We start from the raw sequence: 26,648 nt of genomic DNA on the forward strand, positions 1-26,648 counted from the left end.
ACTGAAATCCCTAACAGCAAAAGTTTATTTACAATTGAAGTTAAGGAATATTTTTAACGCATGCTGAGAAAACAGTAATATTCCAAACTTACAGGTTACTAGCTGATAAGGAATACAAGATGATGTTGGGAAAGGCTTTGGCATACACAACTATTGGAACCAGGTTATCAGAACACTTACACTATTAGAACCTTGTTATTAGAACATTTATATATCACTTACTTTTATGTCACACCAACTTCATAGACAGTTTATCTTCTAACTCCTCACTGGCTATTTGAGTAAATAGCATTGAAGGTTAAACATTTAGACTGGGGAGTAGGGAAGAAATACAGAAGTGATAAGCATCACAACATTTCAGAGCCTACATATACGAATACAACATTAAGATTGAGAAATAGTATTTCAATTTTTTTTCTGAAACAGCATTTGGCAATGTTTTAGCGCATGAGAAGACACTGCTTTGGTCCATCCACTCTTTCCAGCTTTTCAAAGTGTTTCCTGGCATTGCGGATATTGATCAGAGTAGCTGCGGAAGCTAAGGGTAGGGGTGGAGAGACACCCAATAAGTACAAGCAGCCAAAGGAATGTCTGCCTATTAAAAACCTATAAACAAATAAAAGAGAGCCAAATCCCTCAAGGTATGTCACAGAAAATATACGGAAATAGGAGGGCTCAAGTTAACCAGAGTTTAATTATTCTGAAAAAGTAAAAGATTTGTTTATATTCTAAACATAACATTTTTAAAATAAAATTTCAAACTTTTTTGGTTTGGGGCTAATAATGTAAAACCCATTATCTTATGTTATATTCCAATATTAACCCAAGGTAGATAATTTAAAAGATAATTTAAATTTCTGGGAGCATCCTGGAAATGCTGCTATAACTTTTATTTCAATGGTTGTGATGGTTATGGCTATTATGGCATGGAAGCACCAAAAAACTCTCTTCATGCCAGTAACACAAATAGGGGAATATGGCACTTAGGAATATACAATGTCATATAAAACGATTCAACTTTTGGTAATTCAGAGCTTACATTGATTAGTCTTTTAAAAATCTATATCATGTGGAATACAAGGCACATATTTGGGCTCTTTTTTCTTTAAAATCCCTACAGTTAATAATCTGAGTTTTGAAGTTCCCATGAAGAAAACATAATACCCTAGAGTCTAAATCATTTTTAAGCTTCAAAATATGTCTATTAAATAAAAAAGGCATTTACCACTAATACTAAAATTGTTTTTTCTTCATTGTGGTAAAATATATCTAAACATGAAATTTACCATTTTTAACCATTTTTAAATCTATAGGTCAGTGGCATTAAGTACATTCACTGTGTTGTGCACCAACTGCCACTACAAAATAGTTTTTCAGTATCTTTAATAGAGTACTATCCCTAGGGCAATTAGTTTAAAGAATATGTGTATTCTTTGAAACTATGTAAGCTTAATTTAAACTTACGAATGGATGGATCGGACATCACAACCATCACGTAAGTGTTGGATGTAAAGATGTCAATGAAAGCAGCGAAGTTAGAGTTCCTGACTTCCATGCTCTGGAAAGAGGCAGCCAGCTTGCTATAGGAGAAAGGAAAAAAGTGAATAAAGAACATAAAATAATAGCAATGTAAGAAATTTTTATCTTTTAAGTTAAACATTTTCATAGCATTATACTTCAATTCACCACCTCATTAAGACAATTAATCACTAACCCTATTTGTTTTCCAAGGAAACTCTAATGCTAATTTTAACATGTCTTGCAAAGTGACTTAGGCAGAAAGTGGGTTAGGACGTGACAGTGACTGAAATGAAAGTAGGCTTAGACCTAGTTTCACGATAAAAATCATGTTACCAACAAGTTCTCCAATATTTAAGAAGTTTCTTAAGTTGAAATTTCCCTATCATTGAGATTAACAACTATATCTTTTGAAGGTTAGTTATATAAAAATTCAAAAAGTGATCTCTTTTCTTTGAAAACAAACAAGGGTAATGATATTTACATGTCATTTGTTATTTCTTCTTAAAAATATTAGCATAAACATGTCAGAAAGTCTCAAAGTATGCTAATGCATAAAAGGGATAAACTTATTCTATTGCCTAGGCATCAAAGTTTTACCAGGATAAGAATTTTGATTATTAAAACTTTATTAAATTATGATGTTCAGCCATTCTTTCTTCCTTTATTCACAGTGTTAAGATTCAAAGTGTATTTAATCAAAGCTGAGACAATATACTTAAAGATTTCTATTTTGTACCATTCCTGCATTAGTACCTCACTATTTTAATTACTGTAGTTTTATAGTAAATCTGGTATTTGGTAGTGTAAATTCTCCTTCTTTCTTCTTTTTCAAAATTCTCTTGGACATTTTCTATTTATTTCTTCCCAAATAGTATCGAATGTACATAACAAAAAGGCACTCTGCTTAGTTATTTTTCATATGCTTCTTCTTCTTTATCAGTTGAGTTTACATTAAAGGACAGTGTCTTTCCTTTCAGTCAACTGCAGATGCCTTTAGAGTTTAGCTCTATCTTTACTTTAAGGAACAATTCTGAATAGAAAAAGTGCAGTACTATAGTTATTTGAACCACTCTAACATGATAAACTTTTTCCAGGGATAAATAGATCACATAAGATCTCTTACCTGCAGCTCAGTTTAAATTGCTTAATAATGTTGCTGATTTTCTCAAATCTGTGGGCATCACGCTGTTCTTTACACTGATAGTGAGAAATCACCTATGAAAAAGAGCAATGCCCTTTAAATCCATGCAGTGTTGTCATATCACCCTCTAATACTCCTCAAGGCATACATCTGTCAGTCTCTTGGTCACTCTGATTTTCAGGGTAGACTTGGCAACTGGCTTTACTGTCTCTTTTCCTCTGTCTCATATCTTGTTAACATTTTGCATAATTTCAACATCCCTAAGGATGACCCACCCAGTAGTTTGGTTATAATTTTATTAGATCATTTAATTATTATCTATTTTGGTTCACTGCTGTTCTTTCTCACTTACCTTAATGATTAAATATTCATCTTGTTTCAGTATTTAACAGGATGTCTTTGATCCAAAAAAAAGTACAAATCAAAAAAGAAAAATTAATAAAAATTCTTAGCTGTTCTTGAAGCATACTTAATGTATTTAATTTTAACGAAGGCTATAACCAAGTGGCTTTTGGTTTTACATTTAAAAGTCTTAACTAAATGATTCTAAACTCTGAAGATTTACTATTTATAAATGAACCTATTTATGATGGATGCCCATGCCAGCTGAAAATACTTCCCCTAACACTTTCAGATTTTAATAAAACCACACAACTATTTTCTATAGGCTGATGTAAAGTTTCTAGTAGGAAGCAAAACTAAGTCATTTGCCAGACGAAAATTCACAAGGCAATTCCCTGAAACCACGTGATACTTTCAAAACATAATTCTTAGACCAATGGTGGAACAGGTTCCCCTTGCTTGACTTTAACCACCTCAGTGAAAATGGTTAATCACACCTAAAGTTAGTGTTCAAGAGAAACCAAAGCCACCAATTACTGTTAGTGAAGAATAGAGAGTTTATATTAGGTGAACCTCTATGATCATGTATAACAGATAGGGCAGGAGAATACTGCTGAAGCAGGATTCTATCATGCCATGTGTATCAAGACAGACAGAAGAGCTCACCTGCTTGCTGCTATTCACACTAGCAGGAAAGACAGGGCTCAGGGTAGTCTAACTCCAAACAAGTGACCCCTGGCCATGGACTGAGGCAGAAAGACACTCCAGTTAGGACTCCATGCCTCAGCTGTACCACTTAGCTTCCAGGAAGGATGACTTCCAAATACACTAGTTACAAATAACGTTTACACAAAGGAAGGAGGAAAAACTGTACCCTGCATTCTCTGTCCTCTTTGGCTATAATAGCAAAAGGAATCATTTAATAGTTTGCCAACTATATGCTAAGCTTTGTGCTAAGGTTAACGTTACCTTGTCCCATTTTAATACACACAATATACATATGATATAGGTATTATTATCTCCATTTTATAAAAGGGGAACCAAACTCAGAGAAATTAAGAAATGCATCTAAAATCACCAAGCATTGGTGGAGCTCAGAAACAAATTATTTACTGTGAGCTGCTCTTAGAGTTACATTTATTAAGCTGATCAGCAATTACTTATGCAGTGCTTTGTGACATTTCAAATTAGTTTCTATTACTATTGTTTAAAATTTTACTTATAAATATAATATTGTTTTTTGCACACCCCCTCAGGGCCACACACACAGTAGGCTGAATTAATAAGAAAAATAAAAATACCAACATGTCTCTTTGCCTTTTACCTCCCCATCTGAACTCCGATCTATGTCACTGAGTTGACCATTACATCTCTTCCATGTTAAAAATTTTCAACTCAGTCCTCTGGGGAAAGAGGTTGGATGCAAGTTTTCTCAAAAGGAAAATACTCCTCATTTCATAATAAAAGTCAATAGGAAATAGGAATCCTTTAACACAAATTAACAACCATTAGCAGAAATAATCTAAACTCTCTAGTAAGGTGTACCTGCAAACATTAAAGTTTTGCTAATTACTAAAGACCCACACACCAAAGGACTTCTTTCAGGTCACTTGCCGACAATACTACTTTATAAATAAGGCTATGCATGCTGAAGTAATGACAAGAGGGAAAGGTTCTTTGTGAAGGTGGCAACATGTTCTCTGTTGCTGAACAGACGAAGGTTCAGTGTGAAGTACATCTGCAGAGCAGAAAGTTCTCACCAGAAAAGTGGCTCTCTCAAATAGAAGCACTTCATCAGCCTCGATAATTTCAGCAAAATTCCTTAGGTTCATTTCCAGCTGCTGGACATTGGGAATCAGTTGATAAACAATGCTGGACCAAGCCTAACAGAACAGAAACACTGAGTAATATTACTAACAGGTAGGCAGTCCCAGAACTTTGCAAATGAGAAAATACACTATTACATACGGTAAGCAAAATATGGTGATAATTGAATCCTACACAAATATTGACAACAAATATGATATAACACAAATAAAGTGAGACAATGAAGCTAATATTTGATTTTTATCCTTCAGTTGGATTTTTTAGCATTTCAAACACTCTCATAAAATGCTTCTTTACACTGATAATTAAAAATAAACAAATAATCTAATTTCATCATTTTGCCTTAGGATAAGATGAAAACTGATCTACTGGGCTAAAGAGCTTCTAACCCAGCCATTCAACAAATATTCAAGTCCAATAATGTAGATAGCTCTAAAGATCAGAACCTAGTAATGTTATATTTAACATAGATCTAAGAATCAATTTTGTGAAAATATCAGAGCCACAGAGAAAAATGGCCCTTCCCCTCAATGGGATAACATACAAGAGAAATTACAAAAGAAATCATTGGCATTATCATTCCAAAAGGCTTACTGTCAGCTGTATAAATTGATCCAATTGAATTAAAAATGGTCCACTGTGTGTTTGCCTAAAACTGACTTTATCCAGAAGAGTATGACCTAAATAAGGAATTGAAATTAACCATACCCTCCCTCTATTCTCTTAAGGCTCTTTTATTTGAATTTTCATTATAATACTTCCTTCAATTTCACTCCAATTTGTCTGGTAAGGTGTACAATGTTCTTCTCTCCCCTACTAGAGGGCAGGAACCTGGTCTTAGTCATTTGTGTGTCCAACAGCATCAGGCAGATATCCAATGAGTGCTTGTAGAATAAAACTTAATATAAAAATTTATGTCAGCTCTATGCAACATTGATGTAAGAGGTAGTAGTGCCATGTCTCTGTTCCAATTAGTTTTATTACTTAGGCATGGGGGTTCAGGTTCCAAGTTCCCAGGTCGGTGTTAATGTCACTGCTGAATTTACCTTGGAGAAGGCACCAAAGCTAACCACAGCAGAGACATTGTCACTCACAGCAGTGTTGTGATTAGCCAATTGTCTTTGGTCGTGTTATGTATTGCCATCCTTCACACCGCAGTTGGTTCTTATCAGTGCGTCATGTCCATCCTTATTCACGGTTACCTGTTCTATGGGAATAAGGCTTTGAGAGAAATTCGGCCCAAATTAATCTAGAACAGTACTTCCTAGACAGGTATCTCAAATGATCTGTTACTAGAGTGAGGCTGGGTCAACATAATATTGGAAAAAAATGAATTAGTTAAAAAAATAAATCAGTGGCTATTTTAAAGTCCAATTGTGTTTCTCCTTGGCAAATCAGGTTTCTGTGCTTCTGGCTGTAGATACTTGTCAGGTGCAGTTGATACTGAGGCTGTAGCTACCAGTGACAGAGAAGGATGCCTTCCTACCCAGACTTGTCAATGGATACCAGAAGCAGTTTGAGGGAAACGTCTGACCGCTGGAGAACCAAAATGACCTAGTCTTTCAAATCACTAGATCAGTAGGAGAAAGGGAGGAAGCAGGATAAGGAGCCTATGTGCCAATAAGGTAATTTCAGCTTCATCCATAACACAGCTATTGTTGTAACCTCTACAACTATTGCAAGCAGTGTGGTATCCATTCCAGCAATGGAAACAATCTCTCTGGTTGAAAGAAAGCTAGTCTCCAATTTGGCATGAAAGTTGAAGCTATCACACTCTCAGCATAACGTCTCATTCTAAGATTCCCTTTTCCAATCTCTCCCCTAAATTTTGTTCTTCTATTGCCATCCAAACTTAAGCAGACAAGCTTATATCCTGTAAAGGTACCTAAATATTAGACACAGTTCCAATCAGCACTGAGACTACAACAGGTCAAAATGGATGATGGCCAGTGAAACCTCTACTGTCATGAAGATCTGTGTCAAATTACTCATGATCAAACTGGCTAATTCACTGTGATTTGGTCGGTATGTCGACCCAAGCTAAGAGCAAAACCAAAATTTCTTAAGGTTAAGTGCTATTTTTCAAACAATTTATTGTAGATTATTTCTTCTTTTAGTTCAACACATCTAGATGGCTATGAAAGAGTTTAAAATCTTTTAGATTTGATAATACCCTTCTAGCTTTTTTTCATGCTCTTAAAATGAGGGAACTCAGGGAAACATACACACCTTATAGAGAGTTTCATCCCAGATAGATGTTCGAAAGCAAGAGCATTCCAATGGACGAGACAAACGCCTCAGATCTTCTTCTCGCTCTTTAAAAATCTGAAGTAAACAGATCAATATACTGATCAGCATATAACAGCTATCCTCGTTCACTGCAAAATTTGAGATGTAATATTTTAGCATATTTTAAACAGGGGCACTTCATCTTTCCTTAGAGGAATTTTTAAGTGAGTACATTACTTCACAAACTTGGATGGCAGAAATGATTTCAGGTCAGGTCTTCAAGTGCAACAGCTACTAGAATTCTTCAGGATTGTGCTTGATTCAGGATTGTTCTGAGTACTCACTGAGAGCACTATGTTGGAAAATAAAACTTACCATACAGAGGAATCTTAATAAAATATATCTAACATTCCAAGTCACCCAATCTGGGTCATTTTAAGATGGATATACCAGTATCAAGATTTTATAAATCAAAATACTTCAATTTGTGTAGATATCTTTTTCTCTCATACACAATATGCATACACTCAGATATATTATTTTTGTATGGACTGTATTTATTTAGCTGCATAGATATAACACCCCCTCACACACAAATATATATCCTTCTTGGCTGTGTATCTACACATATCTGCCCATATACACATGAAAAAATATCTATTTATACAAATTTAAATACATACACACATAAGAACTGGATGGGCTTGTCGTGAGTGCATGTTCAGACTGTAATGGTTAATTTTATATATCAACTTGGCTACGCCACAGTACCCAGACATTTGGTTAAACACCAATTTATATGTTGCTTTGAAGGTATTTTTTAAATGTGATTAATATTAATATTTAAATCAGCACACTTTGAGTAAAGCAGATCTTCTTCCATAATACGAGTAGGCTTTATTCAATCAGTTGAAAGCCTTAAGAGAAAAAGACTGTCATTCCCCAGGAAGAGGGAATTCTGCCTTCCAGACTGCCTTCTGACTTCAGCTGCAATATATACTCTTTCCTGGGTCTCCAGCCTATCACCCTGCCCTGCAGATTTTGGACTTGCCAGCCTCCACAATCATGAGTCAATTCCTTAAAATTAATCAATCTCTCCTTCTCATTCTCTCTATCTATACGCGCGAGCACACACACACACACACACACACACACACACACGAACTTCTTATTGGTTCTGTTTCTCTGAGGAACCCTAATACACACACACATAAAGGGAAACATCTATCTTGTCTGAAACTTACGTTTAAGGAAGCGCCCTAGTCATTTTACTCAGAAACTTCCAAGTCTGAATCTTTAATGAAATAAAGTATATTTTCCTTAGTTAAGCTTAAAATCCCACAAAGAACATCAATACATCTTTGGGGATAGTTATATAAGCATTTAGAAAACAATAAGCTGATCACTAAAAATTAGAAGCAATTAAAAAAATCCGTAAGGTGGTCATTTGTTGGAACACTCTAAACTTTGTTGCAAACTGGGCCAGGGAAACAAAACAGAAAATGATAATAATAACAAAGCCCTCAAAATCTCAAGACCCAAGCTACATACAGGATTTTCTCCTGAACTGAAACATAATTAATACTTGGTGAGAGAGTGAGAGGGAGAAGGAACTAAAAAGAGTAGATATTCAAAAGTACTTTTCAGAGTCAAATATAGAACCCTCTCAAGCAGTTTTTGAAAGCCTGTAAGCTAACCTAGAAACACCAAAACATACTCAAACACTGGAACACTGAAGACAATCTTGGAACTAATTATGGAAAAAAAAGTACTCCTGACCACAGCTATTACCAAAAAAATTCTTAAATAAAAGTTATCCTTAGATTCCTAGGCTCCAACCCAAAGAAGAACTGTATTCTTCTACATTACCAGCATATTCTAAAACTGCTTTCCTCAACTTTACCCTTGGAAATAGAGGATCTTCTCTTTCCACTTACACTTTAAATCCATACTTCTTATTTTATACTGACCAAACTGAAGCTAGGCTATATTTGTGACTTGCCAGTCCTGGGGTCTCATAGCTAGCTAGAAGTTTGCCCTTCCTAATATGTGTTTTCTGGTTTAAATTTATACATACTAACTCCTATGCTAGAAAAGAAGATACATATACCATACCAGTGCAATTATGAGGGCCTTGGCATTGTGCCTAACACAGTATAGTTGGCATGTGAATTGGTGCATACCCGTTTCTTAAGCCAGCCTGGTGACAGCTGTGACCTTTCTTCATCTCACCCCTGCTTGGTCTTCTAGCCTTGACAATAACTTCCTATTCTGAAGGACAGTAAAACAGGGGCAGCAAATATATTTTAAAAATATATAAAGCTGCTTAGTGATATCACATGGTCAGGATCCTTTCCTAAATTTGAAAATTATTTGCTAAATGAATATTATCTTTCCATTACCATGGGAAATTTGTTTATGAGTGTTTTTAAAAACAAATGACAGAACTTTATTTTGAAAGCTTATGCTGAGATTTTTTCCCTGAAAACAGAATGGTACAAATTTATCTATACCTCTATAAAAGAAGTTTATGAAGTATGTCAAATTTGGTGCATCACCCTTTCTATTTCTTACCAGGTCTCGTTGATCCTCCTGTACCAGATCCATTTTGTGCACCAAGCAAAAGATTTTGGCATCTGGAGAGTTCTGCAGAATGGCCTCCAGGCATGATTGGTAATAATGCATGTCCTTTTCCAGTTCACGGCTTTCCACATCAAAAACATAAATCAGAACCTCCACATTTCGGAAGATGTTGTCTCGTTGGCTAGTGAAATAATTTTCCATGAAGGTGTCCTGTCTAGTAAGAAAAAATAAATCTAGGGAGTAAGCAAGTCCTCATTTAATCACTCCTACTTATGATCTATTTTTGTTGGCTTGATCAATGTGAAAGATAATCTGAAGGCTTAAAATTAAAGGACAAATGACAGCAAATCAGGCTGGCCTCACTTTCTTACTTCTTGAGCCACACCTTGCACTACCTTTTTCCCTTCTCCTTGTGTCCCAAATATGCTTTGACATTCCCCCAGTTCTAGTGACCTGTGGTCTATCTACCAAGGGACCTTTACACATTCTGTTCACTCTGCCTCACATGCTATCCCTCTACCTTTACATCTAATTAACCCCTACTTGTTCCACTGGATTTCAGTTCAATCCATACTTCCTCACAGAAACCATCCCTGACCTCAATGACTTGGGCAAATCTGGTCACCACAGGCCCCTATATTAATATATTGCTCTTATTTTTCATACTTACCACAATTATATTACACATGTATGTGTGAATTTTTAATTAATGGCATTCACTTCCCTAGACAGCAAGTCCCTTAAAGGCAGGAATTATGTCCTTTACTGTTCGCCATTGTTTCCCAGGTTTTTGGCTCAGAGCCTGCCATAGAGTAGTTTCTCAATGAATATTTACAGAATGAATAACTAGTCAAGCACTCTAAACTATATGAAAATGGCTTCAAGACAAGTTTTTAGCAGAATGTTGCTCTTTGCTCCTTAGGCTGTGTGCTGTTTCCCAAGAAGTTCTCAATTACCAGCTGCCTAGCAGAAAATAGTAAAGATTTGTCCTGAACAAAAAAATCAAGGAATGCCATCAGCAACATGGTAGAATGAAAGGCTACCTTTGTCTCTCCCCTTCAATCTACAACCAGTAAAACATCCACAGTTCAACAAAGGTACCTTTACCCAACACACCAGAATGCTACAGAATTCCACACACCTATACATTTAAAAGTAGAAAGACTGGAACAGATAGAGGAGGCAGAATCAAACAAACAGTGGAGGCAATCCCAGCCCTCTGACCAGGGCAGCTGAGCCCACAGCCGCAGAGTCAGTAGAAGGAAGTAAATAGTAAAGATCAAAGCAGAAATAAATGAAATTGAGACTAAAAGAACAATAGAAAAGATAAATGAAACCAAGGGCTGGTTCTTTGAAAAGATAAACAAAACTGACAAATAACTAAAAACAAGAGGAAACCTTGATAAATAAAATCAGAAACAAAAGAAAAGAATGACAACAGATAACACAGAAATACAAAGGACTATAACAGAATATTATGAGTAGATATATTCCAACAAACTGAACAATCTAGAAGAAATAGACAAATTCTTAGAATGTATAACCTTCTAGGACTGAACCATGAGGAAACAGAAAATCTGAAGAGAATGATCACTAATACAGAGATTGAAACAGTAATCATAAAGCTACCAAAAAAAAAAAAAAAAACCCACAAAAGTCTAGGACCAGATGGCTTCACAGATGAATTCTACCAAACATTCAAGGAAGATTTAATATCTATACTTCTCAAACAACTCCAAAAAAATTGAAGAGAAGGGAGTAATTCCTAACTCATTTTATGAGGCCAACGTCACCCTGATACCAAAACCAGGCAAAGCCAACACACACAAAAAGAAAATTACAAGCCAGTATCTCTGATGCACATAGGTGCAAAAATCCTCAACAAAATGTCAGCAAACAAAACACAATGCATTAATTTAAGGATCATGCAGCACAATCAGGTGGGATTTATTCCAGGAATGCAAGGGTGGCCCAACATTTTCAAATCAATCAACATGACATACCACATTAACAAAATGAAATATAAAAACTATATGATCGTCTCAATCAATGCAGAAAAAGCATTTGACAAGATTCAACACCCATTTATGAAAAAAAACTCAGTAAAGTAAGTATAGCAGGAATGTTCTTCAACATAATAAAGGCCACATATAACAAACCCACAGCTAGCATCATACTCAACAGTGAAAAACTGAAAGCTACCTCCTCTAAAATCAGGCACAAGACAAGAATGCCCACCCTCACCAGTCTTATTCAACATAGTACTCAAAGTCTTAGCCAGAGCTATTAGGCAAGAAAAGGAAATAAAAGGCATCCAAATTAGAAAGGAAGAAGTAAAACTTTCACTATTTGTAGATGATATTATTTTATATACAGAAAACCCTAAAGTCTCCATCAAAAATCTGTCAGAAGTAATAAACAAATACAGTAAAGTGGCAGGATACAAAATCAATATACAAATACCTGTTGTGTTTCTATACACTAACAATGAGCTAGCAGAAAGCAAAATTAGGTAAACAATCCCATTGATAATTGCAACAAAAAGAATAAAATATCTAGGAATAAATTTAACAAAGGAGGTAGAAGAACTGAACATTGAAATTTATAAGTCACTGATGATAGGAACTGAAGAAGAAACAAATACATGGGAAGATATTCTGTGCTCTTCTATTGGAAGAATTAATATTGTTAAAATGTCTGTATTACCCAAAGCAATATACAAACTGAATGCAATCCCTATCAAAATTCCAACAACATTTTTTCACAGAAATAGGACAAATAATTCTAAAATTTGTATGAAAACACATATGAACCCTAATAGTCAACACAATTCTGAAAAAAAAAAAAAAAGAACAAAGCTGGAGGTACAACATGCCCTTATTTCAAAATATACTACAAAGCCACAGTAATCAAAACTGCATGGTATTAGCAGAAAAACAGATACACAAATCAATGGAGCAGAATTGAGAGCCTAGAAATAAACTCACACATATATGAACAATTAATTTATGACAAAGGAGCAAAAAAAAATACAATGGAGAAAGAATAATCTGTTCAGTAAACGGTATTGGAAAAAATAAATGTGACATGCAAAAAAATGAAACTAGACCACTAACTCACATCATACTCAAAAATTAACTGAAAAATGTTTACAGACTTCAGTGTAAGATTTGAAACCATAAAACTCCTAGAAGAAAACGTAGGCACTATGCTTTCTGACACTAGTCTTAGCAATATCTTTCTAGATGTCTCCTTAGGCAAAGGAAACAAAAGCAAAAATAAACAAACGGGACTACATCAAACTAAAAAGCTTCTGCACAGCTAAGGAAACCATAAAAAAAATAAAAAGACAACCTACCAAATGGGAGAAAATATTTTCAAATCATATATCTGATAAGGGGTTAATACCCAAAATATATAAAGAAACCATACAACTCAACAACAATAAAAAAGCAAACACCTTGATTAAAAAATGGGCAGAGCAACTGTGTACACATATTTCCAGAGAAGACATATAGATGGCCAACAGGCGCATGAAAAGATGTTCAACGTCACTAATTACTAGGGAAATGTAAATCTAAACCACAATAATATACCATCTCATGCCTATTAGATTGTCTATTACCAAAAAGGCAAGAAATAAGTGTTTGAGAAGATGTGAAGAGAAGGGAACCTTAAACAGTTTGTGGGACTGTAAACTGGTACAGCCACTAAGGAAGAAATACGAAGATTCCTCAAAAAAATTAAGACTAGAACTACCATATAATCCAGCTATTCCACTTCTGGGTATTTATCCAAAAATATGAAAACACTAATTGGAAAAGATAAATGCAGCCCTATGTTCATTGTGGCATTATTTACAATTGCCAAAATATGGAAACAATCTAAGAGCTCATCAATAGATGAACAGATGGAAAAGATGTGGCATCCATATAAAATGGACGCTACTCTGCCATGAAAAGGTGAAATTTTGCCATTTGCAGTATGGATGGATCTTGAGGTTATTATGCTAAATGAAGTAAGTCAGATGGACAAAGACAAATACCATATGGTTTCACTCATCCATAGAATATAAAAAACAAACAAACAAAAAATAAATGAACAAACCAAACCAAACAAAAATGAACACATAGATACAGAGAACAGAATAGTGTTACCAGGGGGAAAGAGGAGGTGGGGGGAAGAGTGAAAAGGGTAAAGGGGATCAATTGTAATGGTGATGGATAGAAACTAAAGTTTTGGTAGTGGGCATGCTATAGGGTATACAAAAGTAGAAATACAATGTTGTACAAATGAAACTTAAATGATATTATAAACCAATGCTACCTCAACAAAAATAAATCTTAAAAAAATAAACAAAAATAACTAAATAAAGAAGCAAAGAAAAAATACATGTACTTTCAAGGTTTTCTTGTAGCCACCAAACACTGTGTATTATCTACTATGGTATAACTTCCAATGATTTATTCACTGTGTGGTACATAGTATGTGATCAATAGATATTTGTTGAATGAATGCTGAATAAATTTCTAAAAAACTAGAATATTCAGTGAATTGGGGTGGGGAATTCTGATCAACTTAATTTTCTAAATTTCTGGAGGCTATCCTAAAAATCTATGGATTTTTTTTTCTATAGGGAAAAATGTAGCATGAAACCTGGCATATGTCATGCTCCCAATAAATAGAAGTTCCTATCAAAAAATCATGAACCTAGCTTCTAGTCCTACAGTTTGCTATTAATTAGCTGTGTGACCTTGGGAGATTCATAACTGACTGGAACTCAGCTGCCCTATCTGCAAAAGTGACAATACATCTTAGTGCCTAAAAGCAAGAGACTTGTACTACTCTCAACACAGATGACAGAATTGCAAGCAGTGATAATGAGGAAGGATTTGTATGGAGAAAGCTGCTAGGGTGTTAAGTGATCCATCTGCTAGCAATAATGAAGTCATTTTCTTACAGAATATTTGGCTATTTTGTTATTCTTTTAACAAATATTCATTGAGCATCTAATCCATGGCTAGCTCTATGCTAGGAGCTGAGAGACACTGAACTAACAATGATATTTATTTATTTTGTGAGGCACTAGGTACCATCATTATTCCTATTGTACAGATGAAGAAACTGTAGCTCAGAGACTTTAATGATCTACCCAAGATGACACAGCTAAAAGAACTGAGATATAAACCCCAATCTAACTCCATGGCTTAGGCCCCTAACCACTGTACACTACATGTTGCTGCTTCAGCACAGAGATGCAAGGAGGGGAAGCACACCATGTGGTAGGGAGCTCCTAACCATAGGGTAGGGTACAATACCCGGCACACAAGCATAGTGAATTTGTATTTGTGATGGAATATTCTGGAAGTGTCTTGGCCATAAGAGGAAAAACTATCTCCTATTCCACCAACAGTGGGGGCTCAGCTGGAGAATATATGCTCTCAGGTCCAATCTACAGTCCTGAGACTGCCTGGAGACAATTATTGAAATAACAAAGAATAAAGTGGTATAGTGTGATGGCTAAGAGCTCAGCACTAGTGTTAGGTCACCTGAAAAAGAAATCTGATTTCATCACTTGCAAAAGAGGTGGGGCGGTAATCTATTTCATACTACAGATACCTAGATATAGTGTTACTACTGCTTAACATGTCACATACAGAGGACATTTTCACAATTATATAAAAGTCAGAGATCTTTATTTAACCAAGTGCCAATTCTGAAGTAATTTCTATCTAATGTACTTTTTAAAATGATAGTTAACTCTAGTGTATTCTCTGTGCTGATTATACCAGATGCCATGATTACTGCCTTTGGCTGCACAAATAATTAAGCAGATGGTACTTACCCACCACAGTCCCACAGGTTCAATACCAGGTTCCCCAGAAATCGAACATGAGAATGTTCTACATCAACTGGAAGACAAATATGACAACTCTAGTAATTGTAGTATGTGAGGTGAAATTCAAAATAAGCAAAGTGCTAACCCATGGAATTTAGAAGAACCAAAGTGGAGTGAAATGCTCAAAGCTACAACAAGAAGGTGATTTTCAGCTTAGTAGTGTGGTTTAGTGGCAAGGTGGGCACCTAAACTACCCTGAGCTACAGAACTGGCTCTCATGTAAGTCATTTTACTTTTTAGTAGTTTAGTGCTTAGAGCAGAAACAATTCCCAATTATAATACTGTTAAAATTTCAACATGTAAGACAGAGACATATACCATTTAAGAGCTCTTTTCTGACCTGCCAACAGCCTTCACAAAAAAAAAATTTTAAATGACAACAAAAACCAAATACAAAACAAACATAAAACAACCAAACTCACTCCTTCTATTGATTTATTTTGATTAATGATCCTACCATTTTCCCATTTTGAGGGGGGTCATTTTGACCTTTCTGTCCACATTCAACTCATTGCCATTCCTTTGTAATCTCTCTCAATTCCACTGTTCATTTTACAACCTGCCACTAACATTAGGGAAAGCCCTTACCTTCTCAAGCCTACACAACTACAATAGCTCCTCAATTACCTCCCACCAGGAAGCCTTACTCACTTTGCTTCATCCTATAGGCTACTGCCAGGTTTATCTTCTTAACACTACTTTGAACATGTCACTCCCCATTCAAAAAAACTTTCAATGGCTCCTCCACGCCTATAGTGGGAGCATTCAAGGTCCTTCAGAATTTGGCTTCCAATCTATCTTTATGTCCCCCAATGATTTAATAAAGCCTTTTGCCAGTCCAATTTGGTTTACTCATAGTCCTCCCAAACCCCACTACCTCCCCAACCCCCAACATACCTCACATCAGGGGTCGCAAACTTGCTAACAGGAGCCAGGCTGGGAAATGTACAAGAGCGAAGTTGATCATGTATGGAGAGTAAATATCCACCCAAGGGGACGATGGAGTGGGTAGCAGTTACTCAGCTCTAGCTCATTTGTCATGCAGGAACGTGTGGGCTCAGAATTACCAGATCTTTAGATTTTTCAATAGTAGTAGGAAATCCAGATTTTTATGGAAACTTTTACATATTGATAACTAATTTCAATTTTTCTAAAACATTGCACAGGCCAAACAAAACACATCTACAGGCCTCATCCAGCATACAGGCTGCCTGTTTGCGACCTCTGCCTTACACTTCCCTCCCCACCCTATACTTTGCCTGCTCTGTCCATCTGCCTAGAACATCCTCCCCACCTTTCTTCCAAAGTTAGATTCATCTTCTAAGAGCCAGCTTAAATCCCACATCCTGTAAAATCCTTAACTGGCCACCCCCACTTACCATCATCACTCCCTCTGAATTCATTTAAACATTTATTAAGCATCTACTCTCTGCCAGGCACTAAAAATCACAAGGAGGAATAATGAAAATTCTTATCCTGGAAACTGCGTAAAGTCTAGCAATCATCATCTTTATAATTTATGTGATAATCAATCACACAGTAGTGCTTCTTCTGCAGCTATCTTGAAGCTGTTGCTTAAATTGACTGCCATCTAACTCTTGTGCAATTTTATCTTCTCATAAACTAGATCCTAATCAGCAAAGCATTATCTTAAAAAAAAAAGAAAAAACAAAAAACACGGGCATTGGAGTCGAACAGTTCTTAATTAAAATATCAGCTTTACCTCTCTGTGTGACCTTGGGTAAGTCACTTAACCTCAAGTCTTAGTTTCCTCTTCCATTTAAAAAAGTGGGAGGCATACTGTTGACCTCACAGGATTACTGTGAGGATTAAAGGAGTTATCATACGTAAAGTGCCTGGCACGTAGTAGGTGCTCAAACTACTTCCCTTTTCCCCCTTACTTCCCCCTCCTTGGAAAAGGAATCATATCTTACATGTCTTTGTATTTCCAACAGAGTCTACGAGAGAGTAGGTGCTCAAACTGCTATTAATTTGAAGACTATGTAAACGGTCTAGTACTAAAAAAAAATGGAAAGAAGTGCTACTGAGAAAGGGAAAGACAATAACAAAAGAAGTGACAGGATTCAGTGACTGTTTAGATACTGAGCACATGGGATAGAAATCTGGTTTCTATTCCCATATATTGAAATTGTTCTCATCAAGTAACCAACTGCCCCATTATCAAATCCAGTGGACTTTTAGTCCTTGTCTTACTTTCTGCAGCATGACACTGTTGACTACTCTCTTCTCAAAAGATTCTCTTCTCTTGGCCTCTGATATCATACCTATAACCTCTCTGGCACATCCTCCTTTACAGTCTCCTATTCTTCTTTCTGTCCCTTAAATGTTGGGGTTCTACAGGATTCCATCTTTGGCCACCTACTCTTCACTCTGTATTCTTCCCGCAGGCAAGCAAGTCAATTCATATTTTTTACTTACCATTTGGATATATATCTATAGATATATATATATAAAATACAGATTTCTTTCTTCCCTTTCTGAATCATACATTGGACATCTTCACTTGCATAAACCACAAAAGTATCCCAAACTCAATGTATCCAAATATAACTCATTCTCCTCCCATTCTTCCCACAAAATCTATTCCTCTTTCAGTCTAAGCCAAAATCTTAGTTTCATCCTTGAGTCTACTCTTTCCCCCATTATTCCCCCCAAACCTATAAGCAAATCCTACTGACTCTACCTCTTAAATATATCCCAAATGCATTTGCTTCTTACCATATCCACTGCCACCACCCTAACCAAAGTTAAGCCCCCAGCATCTCTTACTTGGTCTACTAAAAACCGTCTCCCAATTTGTCAACCTTTTTCTACCCTTGTCTCCCTCCAATCTATCCTTCATATTACAGATAAAATGATCTCTCAACAATGCAGATTTTATTCCATTCTTCTTTAAAAAGAAAAAAAAATATAACATGTCTATGTATGACTATATACACCCAGAAAAAAAAAGGCCAAAAGGGTAACCTCAAATTACTAATGGTGATTGTCCCTAGCAAGTAAGCCTGAGAATGAGGGAAGGAGTAGACTTTCCATACTTCTATAATGTTTGAATTTTTCACAAGTATTACTTCTGTAATTAAAATTTTAAATTAAAAATAATGAAATCTATCCTACTACCTCTCTGTTTGAAACTCTAAGGGTTGCCCTCTACCCTCAGTTTAGTTTAAACTACCTGACTTAGCTTTATGATCTAACCCCCACCTTCTGTCTCCCTCTTTAATCTCATGTCTCCTATAGGGCCCTCTGGCTCTCCTAGTCTTTCTGTCCTGTTGTCATAATAGCAACTGAAAAGAACCAAGAATAGAGCTTTGGGAAATCACATACACTTATGGGGCAGAAAGAAGAAAATATTCTTGTTTTTTAAAAGGGAAGGATGGTTAAAGATACAGGAATAAAATAAGGGTAATAAAGTATTAAATAAAAGCCAAGGGAACAGAGAATTTTGAGAAGGTAGGAAATCTTGGAGACGTCAACAGTGTTTGAGACTAAAATACTTCATATTCACAATTTTATTGACAAGTTTACTATTTCAACAAACACATTTTAACAGCCCCCTAATAATTAATTACACCACCATTCTGTATCCTTACTTCAAATTTCAAAACAGTAGATTCTAATTTTAACAAAATGAAACTAGGCTTTTTTCAGCAATGACAAACTATAAAAATACTAAAACATTAAAGGTGATATAATAGTTTAGAATAAGTACTTTTCCAGTATTTTTAAAGAAAATCAGCAACTGCATAAAAATGAATAGTAAGTAAAAAGCAATACACTATACATAATATTTTTAATTAGTCTATAAGTTTAGCAGTAGAACTCAGACCTTTCTTCAGCAATGACAAACTAAAGATACACTAAAGCATTAAGGCCAGCATTATATTTTAAAGTATACTTTTACTACCTTTAAGAAATACAGTAATTACTAATAAAGTACTATCAGTAATGGTCCCATTGAGATATCCTTAAGATCAAGAGCCCTGTTCCTGGAAGCTCCAGGAAAACATCTGTTAAATAAATGGCCTGCTTTAATGTACAGGGTTCATATAATTTGCAAATATCTTGTCTAAAACTTTTTTAATGATGCTGCTAGATTATTTTAAAACTATTTTAAGTAGCTTGACTAGCTCTGAAATTTGGGTTGCAAGACTATTCACTAGATTTAGGGTAGTCAATCAACTCTGCTGATTAGCTAAAAACAAAAATATTAATTGGACTAGAAAAAAAACACTTCAATAAAATGTGCAGAATTTAAAATACAAAGAGAAAGAAATCTGCCAGGAATTGCAGCTGTAGCATGAGCTCCATTTCTAAGTCTATTGAAATGAAGTTAACGTGAGAACCAAAGTAAATAAAACAGCATACAATAAACATTAGCTTCCTCTAATCTACTGAAACTGTGTTTATTAGGTCCAGATATTAAACTTGGAAGAGCAGAAAAAATTTAAAATATAGCAAATCAAAACAGGGAGAAGTCTGAACAGGTACTTTCTAGAAGGAAGTCTCTCAAGGCATAATAGGCCATAGCACCCCGTCTTAACCAAAATTTTTGATAAATGACTTTGATGAAAACTAGATGAGATGCTTATCAAATATACAAATTGTACAAAGCTAGGAAGGATAGCTAATATATCAGATGAGAGAATAAGTAGTTAAAATGAAAACAGTATCCAACTCTTTTTGTATGGATCAGAAAACTGAGTCTCAGTGAGATAGTAACTTGTCTTGGACTTCATAGTTAGCAAACACTGTGTACAGAAACATATCATGGTCTAAAACAAACAAAACTGAATAATAGAGATAAAAATTTATTCTTAGGTTCAAAATATTAACTGCACAAGAATCAGAAGGAGGATATGTGTTTTAATAACAATATATATGAAAAGGTATATTTTTCATATGACTCAGTATAATGAAGGCCCCTTCACAAAAGGAGAGTAGGGGCTAGAATGTGCTAACAGCAGTGTGATGCCCAGAGCAAGAGATGTAATAGTCCTACTCTGTGCTGATTAGACCACATCTTCACTCAAGACTCAGCACTTAAAAAATATATATAGACACATTCAAACAAGTCCTTTAAAATGCTTCAGAATGATGTCAAATGAGGAATACATGGAGGGACTGGAGATGTTTAACTTAAAGAAGATAAGATTTGGGAGGCAAAGGATGCCTAGGATAGATGGAGACATTAATCACACTAAAATATTTGTAGAGGCTAAAGAGAACAGAAAGGGTATAAGCTAACAGAAATAAAGGGAAATAGATTTGGGGCTCTAAATAAGAAATAACTTTCTAATCATTAAAGCTTCCTCAATTATGAGAGTCTACATTACACTCTAAGAACAAAAGTGAGGTTTCCTTCTCTTTTGTATCCTAGGGTCTGGAATATAGGGCGTTTTAAAAATGTTTGTCATTCTTGAAACCAGAGTGAGATACCTTATGAAGTAGTGGATGACTTATTCCTGAAAATGTTCAAGATGCTAGCAACCCAGATCAGGAATCTTTGAAAGCCAAGTAGGGCAATAGTTTTGTCACATAGAGGCCAAGGACCAAGGAAGAATCCAGAAATGCTTGAATGCTACAAAATGAAATGGCATTATAGCCTGGAGACAGAAAGGGTCTCCCAGGAGCATAAATCCACTTAACTGGTAGCCACGGCAGCCCAGCTAGCCTATACTAAGAAGGCAGATTGAACATTCAAACCATAAAGGGCAATAAAACATTTCTCAAGTCAAAGCTAGAACTCTAATGAGAACTTCTATGTGTAGCCAGGTAGAGAAGCAGTAGAGTACAGATCTGGATAACCTCCGTCCAACAGCCCCCCAATCCCAGCAATTTACCTTTTAGTGAAGACTAGAACTAACTACTGCTTTTAAAAAATCTTAGATTTTATTGTTATGCTGGTTAATACCTATCAATTAATTTCCCTTTAATGTAATAACAGTTAAAAACAAACGCCTCCCCCCAAATGAACAAACAAAAGGGCCCCTATGCTTGTTTAAGAAAGAGCAAGATAGAAAAGAAGTTGGACAAGGGCAGCCCATTTGGTAAGTAACCTAGAAAGGAAAAAACTTCCCCAAGAGAGCGAGCAGTAGTAACCAGAATTAGGTCACATTCCTCTGAAAAGGAGTGAAAAAAAGGGAAACATGCTCAAAAACAAATCTGTCAATCTCTGCATCCCCAAGTTACAGCAATCAAGTGTGTTATGCAGATTATTAATAATTAAGATCACCTGACTTTACAATAAGATAAAACATCTTACTTGTTGCACCAAGGCGACGTGTGTCTCTTGCAATATAATTTGCAAATATAATAGACCTCATGCTGGTCTTACCAGACCCACTTTTACCCATCAACAGCACCTAAGGACAAAATGGGGAAAAAGAGAGGAAAGAAGTCAGCAATCAACAGCAAATCAAGTCTAAAAGGATCTATTTCTCTCCTATCCTTGATGTTTTACTGAAGTGACAGAACTAACAACCTGGTGTGGCTATCTGTAACTCACTAGTTCCCCAACCAATGGTGATTGCAAAGGTATCTAGAATTCCAGAGGCCAGGCACTTACCTGTCATGAGTCATTCTCTTGGTGATAGAATCACAGTGAATTTATTATGGCATTAATATGCACTATCATACATTCAGAATTATGTTAGAGGAATACCAACTTGAGAGGAAACTGAACCCTAATCTCTCATTATCTAATGTTTTATGCACTGAACTACCTGGCAGGGTATTTCAGTATAACTGAAAGTTCTTCCTCCTGCTCAGGGTCAACCTTACCACCTCTGCCCTTGATCTCATCCTTTCTACTTATCTTCAAGATTTTGTTCCATTAATTATTCTTTTTTTTCTTTTTAAAAGCATCCCATCACCTACAGGATCAAGTCCTTAAACTACATACAAGACCCTCCCTGATCTGGCTTATCTACTCCTTTGCCTTCATCTTCTGACCACTCCTGGCCTGGAACTTGTAGAGTTCAGCCATACTGAACTGAACTGAAATGCATGTAGCCCCTTTGACTGCTCCCAAGTCTCCAGGGAGCCCAGCTCTATGTCTTTGTATAATGCTGTACTCTCTGCCAGTAATTTTTCACTCCCTTTCCATCCTTCAGCTAAGCTCCACTTACCCTTCAAGACTTGGTTCAGTAATCATCTCCTCAATAAGCTTCTCTAATTACAATGCCCTAGGCTGGCTTAGGTGTGTTTTACCTCTGTCCTCCCATGACACTCTTATGACATTGCAAAAACCATAATGCACTGCAGTTATCCAATCTTCTTTTTTGGCCTGTCTCTCACAAGACTGAGCTCCTGAATGGCAGGGAGAATCCCACTGAGTCTTCAGTGCCTAACATATAACAGATGCTCAAAATATGTTAATCAAAAGAATGAGCAGGCTATCAAAACAAAGATATAAAAGAAGCAAATTTTTAGCAGTGAGAATTGTCCAATGGAAAGGGTAGTCACATGAAGGTAAACACCTTCTTGTCAATGTCAGCATTTAACAAAGACAGAAAAAACACCTATTAAAGATGATGTAGATTCTTGCACTAGGAGGGAATTGGGTGAGGTAACTTTTAAGAGTCTTTTCTAACTTAAAATTTATTAAATGTATTTCCAATTACCTTGCTTTTCAAATGAGGGAATAGATATTCTAACTTCAATTCCAAGATATTTTATAAAAATTTCCAATTACAAATATTAATGGAGTATTAATGAAAGTATGCTGCACTCAAGTTCAATGTAATCTAACTATTTAGCTACATAAGTTTATCTTACTAAGGAAATGTTACTGAGGAGCCAGTCTAAAATTGTTAGAAAAAAGTTTTGCTTTTATTCTTAATCACGTACAATTTCTGTTATTTTTAGGCACCTTTGTTGATAGCAACTTTAGACAGGCTCATCAAGAACATTTCCTTATCAAACTGGAGTTATATAACTGAATTATTAGATAAAGTTAGGGCTAAATACAGTACATTTCTCTGTTAACTGAAATATAGTTGATTTACAATATTGTGTTAGTTTCAGGTACACAGCATGGTGATTCATTTTTGTTTTGAGGGTTTTTTTGCAGATTATATTCCAGCATAGGTTAATACAAGATATTGGGTATAATTCCCTGTGCAAAGGTAAATCTCTGTTGCCTATCTATTTTGTGTAGAAGTTTGCATCTGTTAATCCTACACTCCTAATTTGTCCCTCCCCACTCCCTCTCCCCTTTGGTAACCGTAAGTTTGTTTTCTATGTCTGTTAAGTCTGTTTCTGTTTCGTATATAGATTCATGGGTATTATTTTTTAGATTCCACATATAAGTGATACCATATAGTATTTGTCTTTCTCTGCCTGACTGATTTCATTAAACATACTAGTCTCTAGGTTCATCCATGTTGCTGCAAATGGCAATATTTCATTCTTTTTTATGGGCTTTTGTTTTCCAATTTAAGAAATCTAATTTTAATAGTTTATGAAAGACTTATCAAGGCCAACTGTATTAAGTACTAATCTAAGTATTCTACATGCATTTGCTCATTTAAACTTCATAACAATTCTATGAGATAGGGAATATTATTATCACCATTTTAAAAATGAAGAAACTGAAAGCTCAAAAGGTACAGGAATTTGCTCCAGAGCTGTGCTCATATGGATTCTTCCTAAACCTCAAGGTAGAGCTCAGTACCATAAAAGCACAACGGAAGGAGTGTTCAATTCCATTTGGAGAATTCATGTAAGACCTTACAGTGGTAACATTTGAGTTGGGTTCAACATAAATGTCCAGGCAAAGGCTTGTGTAGTGTGTATATGACTTGCACAAAATGCAAGTTAATTTGTAAATGTGGAGAAAAACAGATTCTGCATAGCTATGATAGGGTGCATAGGTGTGGCAGATGGTTTAGTCAGGAATAGATTTTTAAAGGGCTTTCTACAAGATGAAGTAATTTGGATTATATTCTGTGGGCTGTGGGAAGTTACAAAAAGTTCTTAAGTATGTGAATGGCCTAGTTAGATTTATATATTAGAAAAATTAAACCTGATAACAAAGAAGGGAACAAGAGTCAGGGAGAACATGTAGAAGTTCCTACAACAGTCCAGAAAAGATGGCAAATATGCACCACATTATTTCCTGACCAGTAACTTCTTACCTTTACCTTCGTGGTTTTGATGTACCTAACACATCTTACCTTTTTCTTCATGGCTGTATTTGGTAGCACCCATCTGCAGATATAAACCAAAAGACAGAGTTTCTATGATCCAGTTGCCTTAAAAATTGGAATTAAAGAAATAGCAAAAAAAAGTGGAGGTGGAAAAGAGCACTGTTTAGCACAACAGTTGAGTACATTTGTCTGAGGGACCTCAGTTAAGTAGAGGCCCTCATTTTCCTACATTATAAAACTGGGTTTATGCTTCTTCTTTCCTGATTCTGTGCTCAGGAGATAGTGCTTGGGAGGATTTATTTAGAAATATAGATGAGCCATTAAAATTCAAGATTCACCTTTCCTTCATCTTAAAAAAAATTATCAAAGCAACATTTACAAGTGCTTTAATAATTCAAGCAATATTGTCATATTTGAATACCTTTTTTTTAAGACAGCATGTTTTAAAAATCTTTAGTCCTTCAGCTGTTCTTCCAAGTCATTTTTCACTTATCACAAGCACAAGGTATATAAAACACAAGTCTCAAATTCAGGTACAAATTAGCACAGAAAGCACTCTCAAGCTGCCCAGGAAATGCCAACCCTCTTCCTAGTCTTCTCATCCTCAACATGATGGTGTCAAATCTCCTTTATGGATAATTCAAAGGAATTCATAACTGCCTCCTCAATTAGAACACATCCCCCTCCCCGGAGTGATTATCAGGCCTGTCCCAAGGGTTGCTTCCACCCAGATAGCAACCAGTACTCTTCCCAGTTTATCCAATACCCAAAAGCAACTTTACTGGTAAATCAAAGCAATTTCTCATGGGTGGGGTGTTCTAATTCACAATACTCTCTTCAGTTAGAACGCGCAACCTCCCCCCTCCAGGTTTAACATAATACCCTTCACCCACCCAAGCGATCCTTCCGGTTCCCCTATGGGAGGATCCATTCTCGGCCCCAGATTCTCCTTCTCCATCTTTTTCTCAGAGTCAGATTCTTCCATCGTGCAACAAGTCTTTTCCAGTCCCTTCTAAATACGCAGTACTCTCTCGTTTTTTTCCTTGTTCACCCCCTCTGCCGCCTATTCTTGTCGCCTGCGGCCCTTAGGCCTGCTCTATTCTTGCCTCCGCCTTTGTCCACTGGGGGGCTGCTTTCCCCACGGTTACCTTTACCGCCTCGAACTTGGCCTCAAGGCACCGCCGAGCTGGCCAGCTCAAAGGCTAAATGATTCGTTGGTGCAAAGGAAGAGATGGAGGATGAGAAGGAAAGAAGGATTGGGGAAGGGGTTCGTCTCGAGTTTGGGCCTTGGCCCCAAAGTCTCGAAACCCAAAGGGGACTTCACCCGCAAAGAGGTGGGGATGACGAAGGCAGAGGTGGCGGAAAGAGCAGGCCCGTGCCGTAGGCACTAAGCGATGAATGCTTCAGCCGGCTCGTTGTTCCCGAGCCTCGCTGCTCGGGAGAGTCCGCCAGTGGCTGCAGCGGTGACGACCTAACCGCCCGCCCTTCAGGAGCGCAGGTACCTCACCACAACCACCGGACTGCAGGCCAGGATCACGTGGGCACCTGCCGTAAACCCGGAGTCTGTCACCTGACGGCCGCTTCCCTAGGGGCGGGTGGTCTGGGAAAAATACCATAGAGACTGCGCGGAGAAAGACAGAGTGCCGTCTGTCGCTGTCACGTGGCCCGGTTTCTGACTCAGCCACAGGCTTGGTTGGGTGCTGCCCGTCTGAAGGGGCTTCCCTTGTGGGCAACCAGGCCCCAGCGCCGCTGCGGAGAATTAAAGGAGACGGTTGGAATTTCAGTGCGTCAAAGCTAGCCTTTTTTTTTTTTTTTTTTAACTGCTATTTAACCCTTAACGTTTTTCAATGAGGAAGGCCCAACATTAACTTTTTTTTTCCTGTTTTTTAAATCTTTATCGTCCTGCTTTTATTATTAGTCCCATCCCTATAAC

General features: G+C 36.4%; 1 protein-coding gene across 2 annotated transcripts; it reads right to left on the reverse strand.

Moving 5' to 3' along the window:
- RRAGB (Ras related GTP binding B) lies at positions 1–26,310 on the reverse strand. Of its 2 annotated transcripts, XM_031445058.2 has the most exons (11): positions 25,609–26,310; positions 24,743–24,776; positions 21,829–21,928; positions 17,477–17,560; positions 15,489–15,555; positions 9,635–9,857; positions 7,061–7,156; positions 4,765–4,887; positions 2,645–2,736; positions 1,465–1,580; positions 1–538 (listed from the first exon to the last, which is right to left on the reverse strand). In XM_031445058.2, exons 1-11 carry the CDS (start codon positions 25,698–25,700, stop codon positions 441–443), a joined length of 1,125 nt encoding a protein of 374 aa, XP_031300918.1. In that variant the 5' UTR covers positions 25,701–26,310; the 3' UTR covers positions 1–440. The 2 variants fall into 2 exon arrangements, with proteins under 2 accessions (XP_031300918.1, XP_010983166.2); XM_010984864.3 differs by lacking the exon at positions 17,477–17,560 and having other exon boundaries at positions 25,609–26,309.
- Positions 26,311–26,648: the final 338 nt, after the last annotated feature.

This window comes from Camelus dromedarius, chromosome X (assembly GCF_036321535.1).
Source record: "Camelus dromedarius isolate mCamDro1 chromosome X, mCamDro1.pat, whole genome shotgun sequence".
Classification (NCBI taxonomy): domain Eukaryota; kingdom Metazoa; phylum Chordata; class Mammalia; order Artiodactyla; family Camelidae; genus Camelus; species Camelus dromedarius.